Source organism: Pseudozyma flocculosa, assembly GCF_000417875.1.
Source record: "Pseudozyma flocculosa PF-1 unplaced genomic scaffold scaffold00013, whole genome shotgun sequence".
Classification (NCBI taxonomy): Eukaryota; Fungi; Basidiomycota; class Ustilaginomycetes; order Ustilaginales; family Ustilaginaceae; genus Pseudozyma; species Pseudozyma flocculosa.
Genome location: NW_006920881.1, coordinates 365704 through 387153, shown reverse-complemented (window position 1 = coordinate 387153; position 21450 = coordinate 365704). Strand labels below are relative to the sequence as shown.

The following is a 21450-nucleotide window of genomic DNA, read 5'->3' as shown; positions in this document are numbered from 1 at the left end:
CAGTTCGACGGGCATTTGCAGGAAAGAGGCAATTAGAGTCACGAGGTATCTTTTGAGCAAGGCAATGTGGGGAGGGGGGGGGGGGGGGGGGGGGGACGGGCAGATTTAGGCGTGTGGATGGCCAGCGAGTAAAAGGGAAAACGGGGGACCGGGGTCGATACTCCGGGGAACGCGAGACCGATGAGATGAATCGAAGTACACCGAGAAAGCCCCCCTGGCCCTAGTCGAAGTCCTCACCGACGTTGCTGTCAGTGTCGTTGTTCGACTTGCCAGACATGACGGCCTGTGCGCCCGCTGCTGTCGGTGCAGCAGCGAGGCTTAGGTTGTCGAAACAGTCGGCGTAGAGCGAGTAGCTCGAAAACACGCTATCCCGGTAGCCGTCGCGCATCCGCTTGGCGCGCGGACGTGGCTGGTTCGCGGCATTTACCTCGAGGAGGGCGCCGGCTGCATCCGGTGGCGGCGACTGCGCTGCTCCAGTTTGCGCGATCGCAGAAGCAGTGTCGTCGTTGGCGCTTTCGTCGTCGCGCTCCCGTTCGTCGCTGCCCGCGGCATCGTCGTCATTGTGCCGGCGATCATCGGAGTCGGCAGCTTGCGGTTCTGCAGGAATGCATGGATCTCCGTTTCGCTCAGTCGACGTCAGCAAGATGTCGGGCAGTCCCTCGGCGGATGCATCCTCGTCGGGGACCGAGGGCAGCGGCGAGGCTGGGGAAGACAGCTTGCGGGCCATCGGCTGCGAGCTCGACACCGGGGACAGGCCATCGAACCTTTCCAGCGGTGTGAGAGGCTCGCTATCGCTGCTGAAGCTGCGCTGCATTGATGCGCCGCTGGCCGCGACCGTTGACGTATCGCGGTCGGGAATGCCCCGCAGCTGCTGCAGCTGATCGGCGCCCAGCCCGAGGCCTCCCAACATGTAGGTATGCCTTCTCTGCGCGGCAGTCGTGCTCCGGCCTGACGGCGGATCGGTAACGTCGGTTCCGCCCAGTCGATTACGCCGATCGAGAGAGTCAGGGTCGCCGTCCTCATCCACCGCCGTCGGTCCCGCGCCCTCCCGGACTGCGCTCGGCTCCGCCGACAAAAGGCTTGTTGAGGTGTCCACCGCTGCGGTCCCAGTGGCTGCATCTTGCTCGACTCCGGATCCGGTCTCGACGTCGACCTCGGGTTCCGGCTCGGGTTCGAAGAGCCATTCGTGCATTGTGACGATGATCTTGACGATGTGGGCGGCCTTGCCGATGTTACCAAACGACAGCGCGATGCTCGACGGTCCCGGCGGGGGATTGAGCAGCGAGGTGCCGAAGACAAGCCCGATGTTGTGCGGCGCCATAAGATTGTACTTGCCCTCATCTACGACACGGGCGAGGTGCTCGGCGGTGCGGCGGAGGAGGTCAAAGTGGCATTTGGGCAGCGCCCAGATGATCTCACGGATGGTGCTGAGCCGCTCGTCGTGGTTCTCGATGCGCTCGGCGGCAATGATGGCGTCGTACGATGCGAACGTGATGACGGGCTCGGGCAGGTCGCGGAAGAAGTGCTTGATGGCGCCGGCGATGGTATTAACGTCGCTGTACTCGCCATTGGACAGGTCGATCGAATCGAGCGGCTGCTTGTTGAGCGCGTTGCGGAGGCCTTCAATGGCACTCTTGGCTCCAGAGATCCGGTAGATTCCCTGCTCACGGAGACCGCGGGCCTCGATCTCAGCAAACATCTTTTCGACCGCCATGGGCACTGCGCTGCCCTCGCGGTCGACTATGGCGGGAAGCGGAACGCCGTAGAGTGGCGCCACAGCGGGGCCTGTTGGAGGTAGAAGAGGCCAGAGACGCGCGGGCGGCGAATAATGGCCAGGAAGGTCAGCGTAAGCTCTCGGATCGAAGCATGCAAGGCAACGGAACGAGGCAGGCAGGCGTGGGCTCGCAGGCTGCGATCCAGTCGCGCGACCATGGTCATAACTCACTTTGCGCACCAGACTTGCCGGCAAAGCCCTTTCGCGCCTCGGTCGGCCGACGGGGCGCCCGCTCCTTTGCGATCCGGCTGATCTGAGTGTACCACTGGCTCATCTCGGCCTGGCTGGGAGCTTGGAGGAGGTACTTTGCTCCTTCCTCTGACGTCAGGTGGAGCACAAAGGGCCTCTGCGAGTTGTTCCACGGCGCCAGCTGTGCACCTCCAAGGCCGGCAACGAGGGAGGGCTTCTGCGTGGGCGTCAGGCGCATCAACTCGTCGACGGTGCGGACAGGCTGCGGATCGGACTTGTCTGAGATGAGCGGCCGAACGGCGCGGCCGAACAGAGCCGTCATCCGCCTCGCGCGGATGGTCGTTTTGTCCGCCGCCGCTGGGGCCGCAGCGTTCGGAGCAGCGGTGCCGGCGACGCCACTGAAAGCGCCGACCACGATTGGGCTCGACGCGCGACCCGAGCTGCGATCGCCCGACGCTGGCATACTCGAGAGGCGGGAAGAGATCGAAGGGCCAGTGGCCAACGTCGCTTCGAGGGAGGCCAGCGCGCTCCGGTCGCGGCGCATCTTCTCCTGCTGTTGTCGCGAGAGGCCAGCCAACGCTTTGCCCGAGCTGCTCTGGCGAATGTTGGCGTGCGGGCTGATCGGGGTCGCTTGGCTCGCCTCCCTCGCGGCATCTTCGCGGAAAGCGCGGCGATCCCAGGTGACGTGACTGAGCGCTGTCTGCATCGCCTTGAGCCGTGCACCCGCGAGATCGATCAAGGCTGGGCTGTTGCACGGCGGCCTCACGCGGACGGCGCCCTCGATCAGGCTCCACACCGTTCTACGCTGCTCAAAGTCGATCAGCCCGACATCGGCAGCGTCCGACGGCGCCGAGGCTCGGGTGGCCGCCTCTGCGAGGCAGCCGAGTATCCAGCCAACATCCGGCGTGCTGGCACCGGATGAGGCGACGCGCATTGGAGGCGTGACATCGAGCGGGAAAAGGTCGGCCAGGCTGTCGCCTGTGCCGCTCCTGCCCAGCGCGACGCCCTGCCAGGCACGGAGGAAGATGCGGCTCTCGGATGACGTAAGGCTGCCGAGGATGGCGCTCTCAATGAAGGAACCGATCGTCGCTTCGCGGAAGGGCATCGAGCTTTCCTGGGATAGCGTGATGCCGCTGCCGCCGCCACAGTCGTCGCCAGCGCGCAGTCGGGCCATCCGTGCTCTGCAGATCCAGACGGCGTCGAGCAGCTTTTCCAGCCGAGCCTGGCGTTTCTCGACACCGAGCCCGCGTTCGATAATGTGAATCGCCACCCAGCCGCGCAACAGACTCTGCGCCGCCAGAGCGTCGCGGACGGCGGCCGGCAGACGTTGCTGAAGCGTCGGTTCTCTGCCGCTGGAGCCGGGCGTCCTGAGCACGTCGAGGAGCGAGTACATGCTGTTGATCGGCTTGTCGTCGTCGCCTGGCTGGGAATCGCTGTGGCGAGCTGCGTACCATCCCGTCGGCTGCAGCGCCTGCCGCTCGAACAGCTCGGCGACCACGAGCAGGTCGCGCTCGACGATCTTGTCGAAGAAGACTGTGGCGATCGACTCGAGAAAGTCGACGAGCTCCTCGCAGCCGATGGCGTCAAAGTCGACGTCGACGGCATCGATCGACCCGGAGGCGTAGACCGGCGTGGCGAGGGCGTAGCTTCGTTCCTCGCCGCGAGCATTGGCGCTCATGATGCTTTGCACGAACATGCCGTTGATCTGAGCGATGGCGAGCGAGAGCCTCGCCTGATCCGGGTCCTCGGCCAGCGGCTCCATGCCTGGATGACGGAGAAATGCGTGGACCAGCTGGTAGAGCGCGTCGTCGTCGGCAAAGTCCTGGGGGAAGCGGTCGATCCAGACACGCAGCGTCAGGACCACGCCCATCCGGATGCGGGAGACGACCTCCCAGTCGATGGGCTCGACGTGGCTGCCGGCCGGGTTGACCATCACCCAGCTCGGGAACTGGCTCGAGATCTGGTAGGTGTCGAGCAGTGCCATCTCCTTGCTGGCATTGATGGCGGTGGCGAATCGCTTCTGCAGCTGTTCGAACAGCTCGCGAGGGCTGCAGAGGCTGCGGTAGGTTGCGAGGAACGTCGACCGGTACGACTCGAGGTCCAAGCTCAGCCTGGTTCGGCGAGGCGCGGCACCCTCGACGGCATTCTCGTCTGGACCCTTGACGTTGATGTGCTGCACGCCCATGACCAGCACGTCGATCATCCGCTCGAGCGTCGCCGCCTTGACGACCACCTGGACAGGGACGACCACCTCGATGACCGAGCTGCGGTTCGAAGCGGGCAGGCTGGAACGCTTCGAGACCTGCGAGAGCGGGCGCGAGGATCTCCCGAAATCTTGGGAGAAACGCTTGGCCGCCATCGGCGACGACGGGACCGACAGGCTAGGTTCCTGGATCGGCTTGAGGACGAGCTCATTGCCGATGCGGAAGAGGCCAGCACTGTCCTCACCCACAGCGGAAGGCCCTCCAGTCGGGTTCCACTCGTAGATGCCGCCAAAGATGGCGGATCTACTGCCACGGAACGGCAATGTCGGGGAGAAGGCAGACGAACGCACGAACGGCGAAGCGTTGATGCCGGGGCGGCCCAGCGTCCTCGCCGTGATGGTAGCGTACGGGTCGCTGATTTGCTTGGCCTTGCGATCGGCGCCTGTCGCTACCTCTTGGATCTTGCCGACGTCGAGCAGGCTGAGATGCGGAAGCGGCATGGGAAATAGCAGTGGCACCTGAGAGAGGTGAGCAGTCGCGGCGCGGGCGGCCACGGCAGCGGGGCCGGGGATCTGGAGGTTGCCGAGCGCCTTGGGCTCGAGGCGATAGGAACGCGCCATCAGGCTGGACACGTCCATGACCGAGCCCGTCGCTTGCGCAGCGAGCTGAAGGCAGAGTTGGTACTCGACGATGGGATCCGCAACGGCAGCGATAGGGATCGGCGCATCGTCGAGTTGCCAGGTCGATCGCCAGTCCCGAGCCAGAGCGAGGAGGGCCTCGCTTTCGAGTGCTTTGCCGGCGACTTCTTGACGGTCCCCATGCGGCGGCGGATCGGATGCGGGGCCAACATCGGCCGACTGAACGTCTCTTCGGAGCAGATGGGCTGGAGCGTTGCCTAGGAAAGGCAGCACCCGCAGCGTTCTGCCCGGCTCGACCTTGACGAACGCATGTTGCCCCTCTGTCAGCAAGATGGGACGCACCTGCGAGTGGATCCCCTCGATCCACGCGGCCTTGGCCAACTGCGGCGCCCATTCCCGTGCCACCAGCAGGCGGTCGCCTTCCGCCAGATACCGCCAGGTCTGTTCGAGACGCGTGACAGCACGCGAACAGAGAGCGACGACCACGGCAAGCCAGCCAGGAATGTCGCCGAAGGAGAGGAGGTAGGAGGCGATGGCGATCCAGTGTCGCAGCAGCGACGCCCGGTGGCGTGCGCCGGACTGGTTGAATATCGCAGAGGTACCCTGCGTCTCGGCGTCGGCTCCTCCAACGAGGTGCGAGAGGACCAAACGCGTGAGGTAGTGGGAAGACTGCGAGTCGAAGCTCAACGTGGTTACGAGGGCGTGGTGATCCGGATCGATCATATCGAGGGCGGTGGCACCATGGCTCGGCTCCACCAGGGCGCCGAGGCGATTCGCATGGAAAGCCTGAATCTGCTGTGCCACCTCGAGCGGGTCCAGTTTGAGCAGGAGGTCGCCCGTGATGGCCCGCGCCGCGAACATCTGCTCAAGTTCCGGCCTGGTGCCGTTGAGTGTACACGGATCCGGGTTGAGCCAGTCCTTGACCGTAGCTCTCGCCTGACCGGCCGGGGTCGGCTCTAGCGCCTTGATCGTCTCGGCATCAGCTTCCAGCCGCTGAGCGAGCGATCGCAGCTGGGATACGGCATCCTCGAAGACACGGCGGGATCGCGTCACGCCGAGTTCCACCGAAAGCTGGATCAACCGGCTGAGCCTCTGCCGCAACGATCGCGAGACATTGTCCTCGGGGCGCTCCAGCTGCGCTGCGGCCAAACGCGAGATCTCGCCCAGCAGGGACGCGGGGCCGACCTCGGGCGAGCTAGCGGCGGCAGACACAAGTGCGGTTACGGCGAAGGCGTCCGTCTGTGCTTGCACCTCGTCGGCCGTGGCCGACGCCGACGCCTCGCGCAGAGACTCTGGCAGCTGAGTAGCTCGGACGAACTCATCGGCCAGAGCATCGAGGGTAGCGCTCTGAATGCGGTCGATCCAGCGTTTCGGGGCTTGGGCTACCTCTGCAAGCGACAGCGCCGGATGCGCACCCGCGCCAGCCCATGCGTCGCTGGCATTGACCCGGACCGCCGTGGGTGGCGCCATGGGCTCTGGCTCTGCGGTGAGGACAACCGTCGTCGAGCTGTCGCCGCGCACTGGCGTCCGCCGACCAGGGAGACCCTTGTAGCGGAGCGGGCCGAACGAGGGCGAGCTCTGCGCCGAAGAGCCATCTTTGTTGCTCGAAGTGGCCAGGAGCAGCTCGTTTTTGCCAAGACCGCTGTTCACGAGGCCGTTGGCGTCGATGCCGAGCTCGCGCGCGTACGAAGAGCCGGATGCCTTTGACGGGCCGGACCCATTGCGGTCGTGAGCACCCCAGGCCACCGTGGTGGGAAAGAGCGCCTTGACATCGTCCGAGACGCTGCTCGGCGGCTTGTAGAAGTGGAGCTTACCATCTTGCAAGACGACGCGGTACGGCTTCCATCCCTTGGAAATGTCCTTTTCCTTTTCACGACCTTTGCTGCCGTCAGTTTCGGTGAGCTGCTGCAGCGACAGGCTGATGTGCGTGTTCCTGCCGAGGAAGCCCTGAAAGACGGCGCCCGGAGGCAGGGGCACCGGTTCGCCCGCATGCTCCGAATTCTGCCGGGTGTTGGGCGACTGCGGGGTGGGCATAGGGCGCGTAGCAGAGGAACCTCGGAGGTGGGCGGATCAGAAGGGTTGCTCGCGCCGTCGGCACATCTAGCTCCTTTCCGCCTCGCTGCTGCCGCGGCTGCTTACCGTTGTGCCTGGTGGGACGCTGCCGATGCTCGCCAGACCTAGAGACGCCGCGAGGGTGCCAGCCACAGCGCCCTTGCCGTGAGTAGTCGCCGCTTCTCGGCCGCTGCCAAGATTGTTGAGCTTCGACGCTTTGCGCGAGTGCTTGCGGCTGTCGGCTTTGCCAGTTGGGGCCGCCATCGCATGAGCAGCCGCGTTGCTCGGTGCAGGCGGCGGCATGATCGGCCACAGTCCGCCGGCCTGATGGCTCGGTGCCGACGAAAGCGGAACATGTTGAAAGGCTGCGTCAGACCGGGCTGAACCCGGCGCCGACCGAGCTTGTCCATCCCGAGCATGATGGGCGCCGGTGGTCGAGTAGGAAGACGGCGACGCGAGCGTCCCCATGTCACTCGGTCGCCAGGCGTCCCCCGTCACGAGACCCTGCTCGCCCCAATTGCCTCCGTGCTGCGGCACAGTCGGGCTCTGATGATAAGGGCCCTCCTGGAGCGAGTTCGGAGTGATGGGGTAGGGCGAAGAAGGCTGGTCGGTGGAGCCGAGATCGTCGACGCTTCTCGAGAAGCCGATGGCCGGGCTAGGAGACTGCAGGTACTGGCCACCGCGGTCGCCGCCCTGCGTGTTCTGAGCGTAGATGAGCGGCATCTTTGGCAGCTCAGTGGTACCGCTGGTGGGCGAAGGGAACTCGGCCCTTGCGTGCAGATCCGACTGGCTCTTGCTGTAAAGTGCGAACGAAGCCGAGCCACCGCTGTCCTGGCGCAGACCGCGTCCGAGCGGACTGTGGCCATAGCCGTTCTTGGACGCTAGCGGCGGCTTTCCGGCAGAAGCATTCGATACCTTGCGATCCCGGCCCATGCCGCCAAAGAAGCCTCGCTTAGTGGGGCTCGAGACCGCGGTCTCGTCGGACATGCTGGGCCGGCTGCCGAACGATGATCCCTGCGCCGTTGTCGGCGTCTTGCCCGCGTGCTGCTCCGAGGTGGAAGAGCGGGGGACACTGGATGTCGCTGCCGGGCCTGGAACCGCCGAACTCCGGCCGAGCGACGCCATGGACGGACCGTGCGGTGCGGGATACTGCTGCTGCAGCTGGCGGTGGTACTGGAGATGATTTGTGCTGTCGATGAAAGGGTCGTCGTGCTGTCCAGACAGTGATGAGAGTGAATTGGATGTGTTCAGCGTCGAGGAGCTGGAAGAGGACGAAAAGGGCATCTTGGCCTTGCTCAAAAGGAAGTTGAAGGCTGATTGGCTCCTGCCGATCGGTTGCTGTTGCTGCTGTTGTTGCTGCTGCGACGGCGGCTGCTGGCCCGCCGTTTGCGGATTCTGCAGTGAGCCAAATGGTGGAGTCATGATGGCGAAGCTTCTGATTCTGTCGAGCTTGTTCTGAGACCGGGACGATCAGCTCTCTTGGTGCGCTGCAGCCAGGCAGTGTCTGGAGGGCCAGCAGCAGTCGATTCGGAGCAAGTGGCGGGCAAGCACTTCGATGCAGCACAAAAGAATGGCCGTAAACGGGGAATAGATGTCGAGCGATCAGACGCTCCAACAATCCCCGCAAAACTGCGCTGTTCCTCGCAATGTCCCGGTGAGGTTGCACGAGAGAGCGGCCGCACAGGATCGGATGGAGAGTCGCACGGACGATGTGGAACGAAGGTTGGAGATCGGCGAGGAGTACGACGGCGGCGATGGCCAGGACCAGGGCGAGAGCGAGGATGAAGGTGTGGTGTCCGGTGATAGGTGCGGCCGGTTCTCAGCTTTCGGCGTGGTCGCTCCTGGCAGGGCTGGAAAGCCTGCCGCTGTTCGGTGCGGGAAGATGGCGGGAATCGGGCGATCGCTCACAGCTGCTCGATAGACCGCAGCACGGATGGAGGGCTTTACGAGCGCGTGGCGCATGCGGGGTAGGGCCAGGCGGCCCAGTCGAAGCGTGTGCTGCTGTGTGCTGGCCTCGATGGCGGGCCACGCGGATGTGCGGGGTTGCCGCCGGGACGACGAACGGGCAAGCGCGTGCCTTGATTGGTGTGCGTGAGAGGTTCAAGCGGTACCTCTACGGGCTGGACATGCCCGAGTGCGTCAGTGTCAAACGAGTGTGGGTGGGCACCAGCTGCTGTGCCGCTATGGACGATGAGCGGGGAGGAAGCGCTCTCAGCGGCGGCGGCGGCGGCGGCGGTGGCGGTAGGCGGTAGGCGGACGTTCGCAAGCGGGTGATGGTGATGATGTATGGCGGCGACGGCGCCCGGCAAACGGAGAAATGCCAACGCGTCAAGGGTCGGCCAGGCGGGCGGGGAGTGGTTGCGGAGCTGCGGGAGCAACAGATGGCCAGGGTAGGTGTAGAGCTGATGCTAGGCTAGGGAGAGGAGGGACGGGCGATGTGATATGATGGGAGCGCGATGATGGTCGACCAGAGGGAACCAAGTTGCTGGCTGCCAGGAAAGGGTAGCTTTTGGAATCGCCCGGCCTGCCTGCCTGTGCTTGCCTGCTGCTGCCTGGAGTGGGCGGCGTACGTGTATGAAGCGGGTGGGTGTGCTGGGCGTCGGACGTACGTGCGTGTGACTTTGTCGAAGGCGGGCAGGCAGCAAGGGCGACCGGCAAGGGCAAGCCTAAACCGAAGGCCAGGCAGGCCAGGCCAGGCCCAGCTGGAGCCAGTGCGTCCAGATGGCCCTCCGAGCGGGAAGCGGGGGGGCGCGTGCGTGCGTGCGTGCGTGCATGCCCGGTGGCCAGCCACAGCCAGCCAGCGATGCTTGCCTGCCAGGCGTCTTGCACGCGGCGACGCGGCCAGAACCTGGGCCTGGCCTCTGCCTAGCCTGTTCGGGCGCTGAGACAGCTTGCCTGCACTCGCAGCCCCCCCTGTTCGCCTGGCTGCTGGCTTGCTTGCCTGCCTGCATGCTGCTTGCTTCTTCGCCTGCCCACTCGGCCGCACCACCTGTTCCCTGGGTGCCGACCGTCCAGCAAGAAGGGGCGGGGAAAAAGAGAAAGGCAAGCAAGGTTGAAGCTACGCACGGGCTGTCCTTGGCCAGTCAGTCGGCCCCTCAGCTCCCTTGGCCCAGGGGTGGCTGACCTCGCGGGGCGGGCCGACGTGACAGCTCGCCGCCTGCCTTCTGTGGCCAGGCCGTATAGCCAAGGAACCAAGGAAAGGTGCAGGTCAGCCAACAGCTGCTGCTACCTTCCCTAGCGGCGTTGACGTTGGCAGAAGGGAGAAGTCGAGGCCGTCGGGCCACATCCACCATGACCCTGCCTAGGCCCGTCTGCCTCGTCTCCCCGCCGACGCCGAATCTCGCAGCGGGGCTTGCTGGCACACGCGCGAATCAAGCTGCAAAGACGAGGCGAGGCCCCGCGAGGCGAGGCAGGACACTAGGCGAGGCGAGGGCGGCCCGGACAAAGAGCGATCCGTGCGCGCAGGCGGGGAACAGCCTGCCTTAGCTTTATTTGGGCTTGCTTGCTGGCGCGTGTTCAACCGGCTGCGGATCCTGACATCCTCGTTGTGGGTGAAAAAGGCGGTGGCGATGGCAGAGCGGTCCTGCTGGACGCTCCGCTGCTTTGGGCGGGCGGGGAGGTGGACATGGCGGTTGCTGCGCCCCCTGCACAACGTCTTCGTTGCTCTCTGCTAATCGTCGCCCCTTCCCGTCCGTCGTTTACTTCTGGAAGGTGCTTGATTCTTGATTGCTGGCGACGAGTCGGGTCGTCAAAGATAGAGAAAGAGAGAGAGAGGCCTCTGGCCCTCGACAGACCGCTGCGAGCTTTCTCTGACTTCGAGACTGCACCGCCTCGAACATGGACGACGCAAGGGCCGGTCTGACCTTCAGAGAGGCAGGGAGGATCAGGGAATGCCAGCCCTCGTCGGTTCGTGACCACCTGCCGCGCTACCGCTCCAGACACGCTCTTGACCTCTTTGACCCGGATCACAAGCCGGCGTCATCCTAGCCTGGCGGTCTCTGAGGTGGATGCAACGACATGGCAGCTTCCTCGCGCACTGCATTGCAACCAGGTGAGCTGTGTCTGACGCTCAAGGTGACCTGCTGCTCGAAGGGCGCAGCAGGCCGACCGCTCGAATTGCGCGGACACCGTTCCCACTTCCGTTTAGACGTAGCTCGCTACCGCCTAGTCTTCATTATCAAGCCTAGCCCTAGTCTGTCTCCCCTGCCGTCTGGGCCTGGAGGTATGTCCTCCATGCGAGCCGATTGGATTGACAGATCGACGTGCTCAGTCTGGCCGATGGCCCGTGGCGGCGCGACGTCGAGCCTTGGTCCGTTCGGCCAGGGTCGTTTCCGGTGCCGGCGCCGCCAGCCTGGAACCACGATCCTCAGCCCCGGTCTCTTGGACGAGTCCCGCCTCCAGAAGCACCTCATCGGCATCGACGCCTGGCACGAGCGTCTCGTCCCTCTGAGCTCGACTCTTCGACGGCGTAGCAGACGCAACGAGCTCGGGCAGAGCAACGCGGGGCGGGGAATGAACTCCCGGCAGCATCTCCTCCTTCTTGACGCCATCATCTGCCGTCCGCCCCGACGGACGGGCCAGAAGCGGTCCTGCTTCTTCCACCCGTTCCTCCTTCTTGGCGGCGTTGTAGGTGGCAAACGAGCGCAAGTCGGCGGTGAAGAGGACCTATCGAGAGGTCGAGCGTGCGATGGCAAGCAGAGTAGGACAGTCAGCCTCGTGGACGGCCGTGAACTCCCATCGTGCGCGCCGGTGTACGCACCGAATGAGCCCAGCCGGCATACTCGCCCCACAGTTCGCGGAAGCGCTGGGCGATGTCTTCGTACCTCTTTGAGCGGATCGAGTACCACTTTTCGGCAAACTGAAAGACGTGACGATCTACCGGTATGCTCGAGGGCTGGTCCAGCGACATCAACAGAATACAGCTACGAGGGCGGTATCGGGCCGTGCCACCAAGGTTCAGTGAGCGCCTTGCTGACTCGTTCGTCGAGCAGCAGCTCGTCGGCGGTTCACTCAAGCGGGCTCATCTATACTCACTCGGCGACTTTGGGGCCTATGCCCGGAAACTGGAGCAGCTCTTGCCGCGCTTCGCTGTAGCTGAGTTGCCGGAGAGACTGCAGGTAGGAGCGCACCGAGTGCGGGGGTGGGGCGTCGACGTGGCCCCCGCTGACAGCGTCGCCTTTTCCCTCTGCTGAGGCGGTGTCCGCCGCGTCGGCTGAACGTGACGGGGTGCTGCCCTTGCGTCTCTTTGATGGTGATGGCCTCGGAGCGCGATCGACGAGCGGCGCAGGCTCTTGACGGGCAACGCCTGCCACCTCGCTCTTGTCCTCGACCTTGACACCATAGTCCCAGCGTCCCTCCTGTTCTCCGTCATGCGAGCGCCGATGCCGGGCGCAGAGCATGCGGGCGGTCGAGGCGATGTACTTGGCCCGGTAGCCGAAGCCGAGCTCGCGCAGCTTGTCCTCGACGCCATCCTCGGCCAGCCTTTCAGGCGCGGGAAATGGATGAAAGTGGACCGTGACCGACGTCGGCTGCACCTCCTCCTCAACCCGGGCTGCGACCGGATCCGACGGCGGGATCGGACAAGGAGGATAGGTGTGAGAGACTAGAAGGGGTGAAAAGTGGGTGCAGAGGTTCTGGACCATCTGGCCGATGCGGGCAATGTTGTTGTTGGAGCTGCAGATGAACCTAAGCACCCCTCGCCGGCGACGTCGGTAGGCCAAATGTACAGCCGGCAAGCACGTCAGAGCGGGCTGGCGTGGACCTGGGCTTGGCCTCGAGCGAGCATACTCACGCGCAGAGGCACTCCCACGGGTCCTGACGAAGCATGCGGAGGCCGGTGAAGCGGTGGGCGAACCGGGCAAAGACCTTGTCCTTGCTGGCCCACTCGTCGTAGAGCGCCTCGAGGGGCACCTCTAGGTTGAGGTAGTCGCGCAGCCACCGCTCCGTCTCGCTGTCGATTTCGTCGGGCCGGTCCGAGGAGCTCGAGGCGGGAAGGAGTGTCCTGTGGTAGATGAAGCCCCTCTCCTCGTCCTGCCGCAGCAGCACGACACGGTCCGAAAGGCAGAGTGACCATTCGGTCTGCGCCCGCCACGCTACCGAGTCCGTCCGGTTCGTGGTGGCAGAGTCGGACTCGTCCTCGGAGGCGGTTGCAGCATGGCCCAAGGCCTTCAGATCTGGCTTCCGGTCGACATTGACCTTGCTAGCTGGTCGACCAGGTGATGCTGGTTCCCAGACCTGGATGGCGCGCCACCGGAAAGCTTGACCGCACTTGTTGGACACGGTCAGCGGGAGGAGCACCTGGGAAACCGGGGCGCGCAGAGCCGTATAGCCCAGCGGTGGAAGGGGAGCGAAGACGTTGCCGTGATCGCTTCCGCAGTGTTCTGGATCGCCAGGCTCGTCTTTGAGCATCCTCGGCGAGGTCGGAGCAAGAAGGTTGGCAGCAGAGGCATGTACGGTGCGACGGGGGCCGAAGGATGCGATGCGTTGCCTGAAGGGCAGCAAAAGACTCCTTGATGCGGACGGGGCTTGCATGCGCTTGTTGGAGGGTGCCGGCTCTAGAGGGAGCGAGAGGAGCGAGCGAGATGGCGAGAGACAGAGAGAGAGAGAGCCCGGCCCTGGAAGCTGTGCCCACTGGCAGACGGTCAACGACGAGGGCGAGATCGAGGGTCTGACGGTTGATGCCGACAGAGTCTAGGAGCCTTAATGAGTGTCGGGCATCGAGGTAGGGGGTGGGCAGGCCAGTGAGCAGGTCGGGCCCAGGCCAACCGGCCGTTGCTTCTTGGTCTTGTCGGGGCAAGCAGAACAAGGTTAAGTGTGGAGGCCAGGCCTGGCTGCGAAGAATCGGGGTGTCGGTGGCCGAGGTCCGAATCCCGATGGCCTGCCCTGCCCTCGGCCCTGTCCTGCCTGGCCCTGCTGGGACCTGCCGGGGCGTTGATTTGGTGGGAGCCCCCTTCCATCTGTCTTAATTACTATCATCATCGCATACTCCCTTGTCGCTCGCCCTCGTTTCTCATCCTGCTCTTGCTCTTCGACGACGACCATTTACTCCCTCCCCCTTGGATGCATCGCCGTCAGCGCGCACGATGCGTTTCGGGATAGAGACTTCCTCCTCATCTTCCGAGCTCTCTGCTGACGAGGGCCGCCGTTCCGCTACCTCGCTGGCGTCTCCGGCCACTCCAACGCCGAGCAAGGGCATCCTCCGCAAGGTCGGCTCGCCGCATCTGCGCACTCCGGCATCGACGCCACGGCCGCCTGCTCGCTTCGATGGCGTCAGCCCATCTGGCCCTGCCGAGGCGCCCTCTCACTCCCAGGCCAGACCAACATCGGCATCGTCGCGCTCAAACACGCCCTCCGCCGCGTCCCGGCGGCGCGCCGAGTCCCCCTACGTCCAAGTCGGGTTGCAGGATCCGGCAAACCCTCGCCCGCACGCGGGACCGTCCAGGAGAGCCTCGGCGGCGACCACCGCTGCCCCTCTACCTCCTTGGCTGCGACCCGACCAGCATCTTCGCTCTTTGACCGGTGTGCCAAACGACGATTCCCTAGGCTCCTCGGATGACGATGAATACGGCGAAGATAGCAGCAGCGATGCGTCGTCTTCGTCCCTCACCTCTGGTTCCCCAAAAGAAGCGCCTTCCGATAGCGAAGAGGATGAGTGGCCCGTGGAACCCGGCCGACTCGGCACGGGGATCGCGGGCACGACACGAGCAGCGCGTGCATCGCACGCCAGACGGAAGCGCGACCTGGCCAGAAGGCTACGCCTGGCAAGCGTGGCCGACGACTGGGAGGACTGGGATCGCCTCTCGCGCGAATCCGCACTGAGCCGCGCCACCAGCACCTATGTCCACCGCCTGCGCTCGTACACCGCTCCATTCGACGACAGAACATCCACCAGCAACGGGAGCCCGCTGCAGCAACAAAGGGCAAAAGCAGCCGTAGACAAGGCCTCCCTTCCGCATACCGGTGCGACCTCGTCGGCCGACGCCGATCTCGACGAGGTCCGCAAGCTTCTATCGACGCTTAGCGTGCGGCGGGAGGACGAAGAGCGGAGAGAAAAGGAGGCCTTCGAGGCGCGCAACAGGCTGCTGTGGCAGGGCATTGATGCCAGCATCCTTGCCGCAGAAAAGGAAGCCCAGGAATCGGCGGCCGCGGAGGCGCAGAGGCTGGCGGCAGCGCGAAAAGCGCAAGAGGAAGCGGAGCGGCGAGCCAGAGAGGAGCGCGAAAGCGAGCAAAGAAGGATCGAAGCGGAGAACAAGGCGAGGGACGAGGAAGCGGCCAAGCGCAAGGTGGAAGAGGAAGAGCGTCAGAAGGCCGAAGCCGAGGCACGGCAGCGATCGGAAAAGGAAAAGGCCATGGGAGGCGTCGGCGACGAGGTTCGCAGGGGGGCCGACAAGGAGTACGAGGCGTGGATGGCCAAGATCGGCGTGAGTAGCATTCGCGGCAACATCAGCATCCGCCGTCGCGGGCCGATCTCGCTGACATCGTTGTGACGCGCCGCTTCATCGACGTCTCCGCGCGCAGCACATCAAGCAAAACATCCTACCAACCATCTCGCGCAACCCGGAGCTGCGGAAGCAATGCTTCGCCGCCAAGCGCCAGATCACGCCCAAAGTCGGCCAGCTGACCAACTCGCGCGAGGAGATCACTCGGATTGTGAGTTGTTCCGTCTAGACGGCTGCAATGCCTTCGAAGACCTGCTCACCCTCCGCCGTCCACGCCTTCGCTCTCGTACACGCGCTGTGCAGACCAATGCCATCGGCGCTGTTCTCAGCTCCGCAAAGGCCGCGTCGCCGACGGGCGAGATCTACACTTGGATCCTCAACCATCTCTCCAAGTGCTTGATCCGACAGGCGGAGCAGGAGACGGCCGCCAAGCAGGACACTGCTTATCCGCTGGCGAGAGTGGTCGTCTGGCTACTGCTGCAGGGGCATACGGAGTTGGGCGAAGTGTTGATGGCACGACTCGCGAAGAAGTGCTGCTGGTGCTTGGCCGTCTGGCCTGGCAAGCGCAAGGTGAGATGGCCTCGCGCAACGGGGACGTCAGTCGGTCAATGCTTGTTTCGCCTTGCTGATGGTCAGCGCTCGGCCTTCATCCCTTTTCCCTTGCCTCTTGCTTCTTGCTCCGCGCTCGACTTGCGTGCAGGATCAGGACGACGAGAGCTACCGCAAGGCTCTTGGCTACCGCTCAAACGACGAGAGCAGCGAAAACTACTCGAATCGCATGGCCGGCATCTTCGCTTTCTACATCGCAATCCTCCAGACGAAGCCGACCACCCCTCCCTCTGCGCCGGCGGGGACGATGCCAGACCTGTCGCTGGTACCCGAGTACCTCCGCTCCAAGACGCTCTGGACCTGGAGCGTGCGCACGCTCGCGTCGGCCTCGCCGATTCTCTCGCATCCCTTGCTGCCGTCTCTATGGTCCACCTACCTCGAGGTGGGTGGGAATCGCGCACTTGCCCTCTATGGCAAGCAGATGGGCAAGGTATGGAGGCTCATGCTCGACGAAGGCGTCCGGGGCAAGAAGGCCGGCTTTGTGCAAAAGGGCGAAGAGGAGGGATACGTCAAGGCCTCGATCGTCCGCCTCGAGCTCCTGCTGGAAGGATGGGAAAAGCAAGGCCGCATCGTTGACGCCACGCGAGGCGTCGAGATGGACCTCCCCTGAGATGAGAAAGGACACGATCGCCCGCCCGCCACGAGCGTGTGCTAAGCCTGTATCGTTGGGCGGACTCAGCCCTGTTTTGCGCCCCCTCGCTCTACCCCGATTCTTCCACAGTCCCATCGCCCGCCAATCCGGCACTCGCGAATGCACATCCGGGCGCACTGCCCATCCTCTCTCGCCGTACATCGCCTGCCTTACCGCTCTGGCATTGAGCACAGCGATCGAGAGGCCAGATTGATTGACGAACGCCGTCGCCCATTAACAGCGAGGACGGGGCGAAATCAGCGCCATCTCCGCTCGTGGGCGGATAGGTACGTAGCTGCCACCCCTTTCTTCCTTTTTTTTTCTTCTGTCCAGACCTTCCGCCGTGGTGGCGCGGGTGCCGCTGCTAGTGCCGGGGCGTTCATGGCCAAACGGCCCGCTCACTCGATCCGAGGCTTCATCAGACTCGCCTGCGGAAGGCGGCGCCGCGCGAGAGTGTTGCGCCGCACCGCGCCTCGGCGCCGCGAGCTTGTTCGCATGTGCCCGTCTTGCTTGTCCTTCAGCAGCTGATCAGCGGCGGATCGGGCGCTGTTCGTATCTAGCGAGCCTCTTCCGCTCTGCTCGTGTCCTTGCTCGGCAGGGTTGGCGCGTCTCCGGCTCAACATGGACCGACCGCTATCTCTTAAAAGGGTCGCAACAGGTTCAAGGGCTCGCCCCCATCGCGATCGACTTTCCGCCACTTCTTCCCTCACCCTCTTTTCCACGCACTGTTTGGACAGACTCTGCCGTTATCATCGTGGCACGAGACCACCGCTAGCCACCCGGCTCACGACTTGCGCGGCACGGCCGGACAACGGAGCGGAGGGATGAAGTCGAACCCCTGCGGTCGCCTCCGCCCCGGGGACGAGGTCACCTGGACCGACGACGACGGCGAGAGGAGGTATGGTGTCTTCATTGAGGTGAGTCGTGCACGGAGCCGAGCGCAACAGAGCCGAAACCTTGCCTTTGTCATGTCAAGGCACTCGCTCGCACCTCCCGCTGTTGCTCATGCCAGCCTGTGCGGCCCAACCCTCTGTCTTCCTGCCTGGCGCCAGATGTCGACACCCCACCTAGCAGAGATCGTCGAGATCGACACCGGTGCCACGGTAAGCATCGAGCTTGTATCTGGCATAACTACTGGCCAGCGCAGACGTTCGTTGACCAGCTTTGTCGCGCCACCTGCTCCTCGTGCGCCCGCGGCATCCCCACTCCTCTCGTTGACCGCACCGCTTCTGATGCGCTCGCTACTCCTGCAGTTTGAGGTGCCCATCTGCGACCTGGCGATCTCGGCATGAGCAAACGGGTGTGGCCGCCTGGACAGGCGCTGGTCATACTCTCCCTGACCATCGATACGCATACATCTCCCGGGTGGCGCTGATCGACCTAGCCTGCCTCTGCGCCCTGCCCGGGCGCTCGCCCGTCCTCGCATCGGCGCAGTATGACTATCAGGCTGGGGTTCGGTGCTTTCCACCTCATCCCATCGAATATGCACACAGACCTTGGTGTGGCTTGCTTGTCTCTCTCAGCGCATTGAAGAGCCGGTATCCAAACGAGATGCGCTGCAAAGAAGGTTGACGTACGTATATATAGCGCCCTGCTGCTGCTGGCCCTCCGCTCCGGACCGGACGCCACTTCCGGCGACCGACGGCTGCGAGCTTTGACCGAGCACTTCCTGCATGTGTTGCTCTGCGCTTGCTTGCGGCAGATGGCCCTAGGCGATGCATGGTAGGTCGCGGACGGACAGCGTAGCGCAGCCCGGGAGCCGCCTGCCTGCAGCCTGTGGAAACGGCGCCTGGTGGCCGGGACCGGGGCTGCTCGCCACGCGTCCTTGGTGACGCGCCGCAGCGTCTCACGCCCCGTGCATGGCGGCACGAGCTTGCTTGGCTCCTCTTCGCCCAGTGTCTCTCCCACTACTGAGCACTGTGTGTAGCTTGCAGGGGACCGTCCGAGCTCTACAGTAGTGGGTCAAGAAAAGCTGCACTACTGGCGCCAATCTCCGAGCGCCACTACTCTATTGCAACGGCATCGGGGCAAATGACCAACCACCGGCCCCACCGGTGCGTTGATTACGCCCCTTCCTTCCAAGCTTGACTACCCCCTCAGAGCCTTCCTTAGAGCAAGGCTCCATTCGGTCGAAATACCCGGCTTTTGTCCTTGCTCGCAGGGATGAGCGTGCACGAGAGCTTCCGAGCCAAAAGGTTAGAGTTCGCTCGCCAGCGCAGCCCTCATCCTCGTACCTCTCTAGCTGCTCCGAACAGCACCGACTAGGTTTAAGAGCAGCACCGGTCCGTCGGAGGTTGGAGAGCTTCATGTGAACCACCTCTACCTGGTTGCTTTGCTTGAGGACGTCGTCCGGGCAAATCTGCGCGGGCGTTCCGGGCAATGCGCTGGGCGATTGAGACACACTCGCCGCACTCCAAGCTCCGTGCCTTTGCTTTGTGGCCCACTCTGCCCTTGGCCTGCCGATGCTCCGGGTCACCTTCACCACCGCCTTCGATCTAGCGATCTCTGGCTCGCTGCGCAGTCCTCCCTTCAACTGACGACGACGAGTCCGGCTGGCTCATCGCATCCTCCGCCCTGCTACGATGGCGGGCGACCGTCCGCCCAACACGCGAGACTGGGCTCCCAGCGACTCGTACCGCACTCGTCCACCTCCATATGAGCATCCGCAGCATCGCGCTCAGTTTCAGAGTCCATCGCATCCTGGGGCACTCCATCCGCCTCAGACAATGCATCTGTCGACCCCCATGGCCCGGCCATCCGCCCAGACGAGCTGGAGGTCAGAGCTGAAGCCTCCTTCGACTCAACAAACGCCGCGCACTCCCGAACCTCACCCCTCGTTCCAGATCCAGCTCGCCCCCATAGCAAGCCAGCCCGACGCTCGATCGCCCTCTCGAGATCGACAGCCGCCGCCGGCAGGCTCGCCATCCGCGCTTACGAGGCCCGACCTGCCCTTTTTCTTCACGGGCCAGTTTGTCTTCTTCTGGGAGGACGACCACAAGGTCATCTGCATTTTCGTCAAGGTGAGCGGCAGAACGACTGCAGAACGACTAGAGCCAGCCGGTTGCGGGCCTATGCGTGGACACGCAAAGCTGATCGCTCGGCTGTTCTGCTCTCGCGATCAGTACCTGGACGGAGACTTTGTCAGACTGAGGCAGTACGGCACCGACGTCCTGGTGAGTAGGTAGCGACTCGAACGACGATGGATGGGAGAAGCGGCTTCTACAGCTGTCCGCGCGCCAAGACGCTCTCCATGCCGTGCGTGGCCATCAGTCGAAGGCTGGCTGACATCCCTTGGTCGGGCCTGTCTTGCTGCTGTGCTTACAGCTGAACGCCAAGGTCTGGGGCCTCATCCCTCTCAACTCAGTCAGCCATCCGTAGCATCGGACGACACTTCCGAGTCCGGAACTACCTTGCACCGACCCCTTCGTCGCGCCTGGTCTGACTTCGATGTGGACCTGCCGGATGAGCTGCCCAGCATCCCTGATGCGCGCCCGGGCGGCCTCCTTCGGCGTTCTCAGGGCTTTGCATCCCTCCTTGCCTCTAGCAAAGTTACGGTTCTTGCGCAATGTAAGCTCACGAGCTTTCGAGCTAGGTAGACCGCACCGAGGCGGAGGCATGGCCGCCCAGCGGCGAGCGCAGAAACCTTGTTCTGGCGACGGCCGAAATTGAGGTCAGCTCGTAAAGGAGCGGCCGGAGGGACGGGTGTCCGTCTAACCGGCCCAAGGATCATTCCCTCCCTCTCGCCCTTCACGACCATCGACTTGTCGCCGTTGCCTTCCAAGCCATTCGTAGCACTCTCGGCTTCTTTGACGGTTCATCGGAACAATCGAACACCTCGTCTGCCCGCTCGCAAAAATGTCGCTCGTGGCCGGAACCAGGGTCAAGTGGTTGGACGACGAGGGCAACATCCAATACGGCCTGTTCCTATCGGTACGTTCCTGCGGTCGCTCCATCGCCGAAGGCATCGTGCGGCGCAGCCTCGCTCAGCCTCTGCATCCCCCGCCTCCGGACCGTAAACAGTACCTCGAACATCCCTGGGCAAAGGTAGAATGCGACAGCGTCGACGCGAGCCTCGCCCTTTGCTGTTCCCTTTGCACAGCCGCACAGACTCCTCCCGACACTTGGCCACCCCTTGCCCCCATCCCTCCCACTGCAGCTCATCATCAACCGTATCCGCCTCTTTAGGGTCTCGGGCGACCTCGACGGAGGCAACGCCAGGGACTGGTCATCCGACTCCGAGTCGTAGCCCGCTGTCTCGCTCGCCACCTGCACGCTGCTTCCCCTCGAACAAAGAATCCAAGCGAGAGAGAGAGATATCATAGCGGGCAGAGCATCATCCTTGCCCCGGGCATGGTCGAAGCGGTAATGTGAGAAGGCCAAAAAGAAAGACGCAAAAAGATCGACCATGGGCGGGTTCGAACCGACGACCTTGACATCGCATTTATAACAGTGTCACGCTCTGACCAACTGAGCTACACGGCCGGAATCCAGCTGTGCTAAATGGGAATTGGATGTTCGAGCACGTACGTTATCCATTATATAGTAGATGTAGCTTTCGCTTGAGGCTTGGTCTGGCAGAAAGCATCAATGGCAGTCCAGATCCTGTGTATTCCGGGCAAGCCAGAGGATCTAGTAGTAACAAAGGTGTTGTCTTTGCGGCATCAGGAATCTTGCCAAAGCTGTCGAGGATCGCAGCTCTATGATTGCCAATGGTAGAGGCCGCTCACGTTCAGCACTTGATGACCCCCCGGCACGGTTTTCCGAGGTCGACGAAGCATGCAATCGTGTCGCCATCCTCCATGCCGACGTGATGAAGGCTTTTAGGAGGCTCGAGTAGCAGAGTGAGAACGAGGGGCTCTAGCTTTGTCTGACAGTGTCGCGCTCGGATCGCAAAGATGTTGCCGCGGCGCAGATG

At 63.7% G+C, this 21450-nt stretch overlaps 5 protein-coding genes across 5 annotated transcripts; 3 read left to right on the top strand and 2 right to left on the bottom strand.

The window, feature by feature from the left end:
- Window positions 1–220: 220 nt before the first annotated feature.
- PFL1_04134 (uncharacterized protein) lies at window positions 221–8279 on the bottom strand (the record flags this gene model as incomplete). Its single annotated transcript, XM_007881658.1, has 3 exons — window positions 221–1785; window positions 1946–6824; window positions 6945–8279. The coding sequence occupies 3 exons, from the start codon at window positions 8277–8279 to the stop codon at window positions 221–223; spliced, it is 7779 nt and encodes a 2592-aa protein (XP_007879849.1).
- Window positions 8280–11123: 2844 nt separating this feature from the next.
- PFL1_04133 (uncharacterized protein) lies at window positions 11124–13388 on the bottom strand (the record flags this gene model as incomplete). Its single annotated transcript, XM_007881657.1, has 4 exons — window positions 11124–11522; window positions 11617–11779; window positions 11892–12542; window positions 12649–13388. The coding sequence occupies 4 exons, from the start codon at window positions 13386–13388 to the stop codon at window positions 11124–11126; spliced, it is 1953 nt and encodes a 650-aa protein (XP_007879848.1).
- Window positions 13389–13939: 551 nt separating this feature from the next.
- PFL1_04132 (uncharacterized protein) lies at window positions 13940–16514 on the top strand (the record flags this gene model as incomplete). The annotated part of the gene is made up of 4 exons (XM_007881656.1): window positions 13940–15277; window positions 15375–15506; window positions 15599–15865; window positions 15996–16514. 4 exons carry the CDS (start codon window positions 13940–13942, stop codon window positions 16512–16514), a joined length of 2256 nt encoding a protein of 751 aa, XP_007879847.1.
- Window positions 16515–17359: 845 nt separating this feature from the next.
- On the top strand, window positions 17360–17827 carry PFL1_04131 (uncharacterized protein; the record flags this gene model as incomplete). The annotated part of the gene is made up of 3 exons (XM_007881655.1): window positions 17360–17452; window positions 17588–17638; window positions 17789–17827. 3 exons carry the CDS (start codon window positions 17360–17362, stop codon window positions 17825–17827), a joined length of 183 nt encoding a protein of 60 aa, XP_007879846.1.
- A 1452-nt stretch (window positions 17828–19279) lies between these two features.
- Window positions 19280–19913, top strand: PFL1_04130 (uncharacterized protein; the record flags this gene model as incomplete). The annotated part of the gene is made up of 3 exons (XM_007881654.1): window positions 19280–19555; window positions 19658–19708; window positions 19860–19913. The coding sequence occupies 3 exons, from the start codon at window positions 19280–19282 to the stop codon at window positions 19911–19913; spliced, it is 381 nt and encodes a 126-aa protein (XP_007879845.1).
- Between the last annotated feature and the right edge of the window lie 1537 nt (window positions 19914–21450).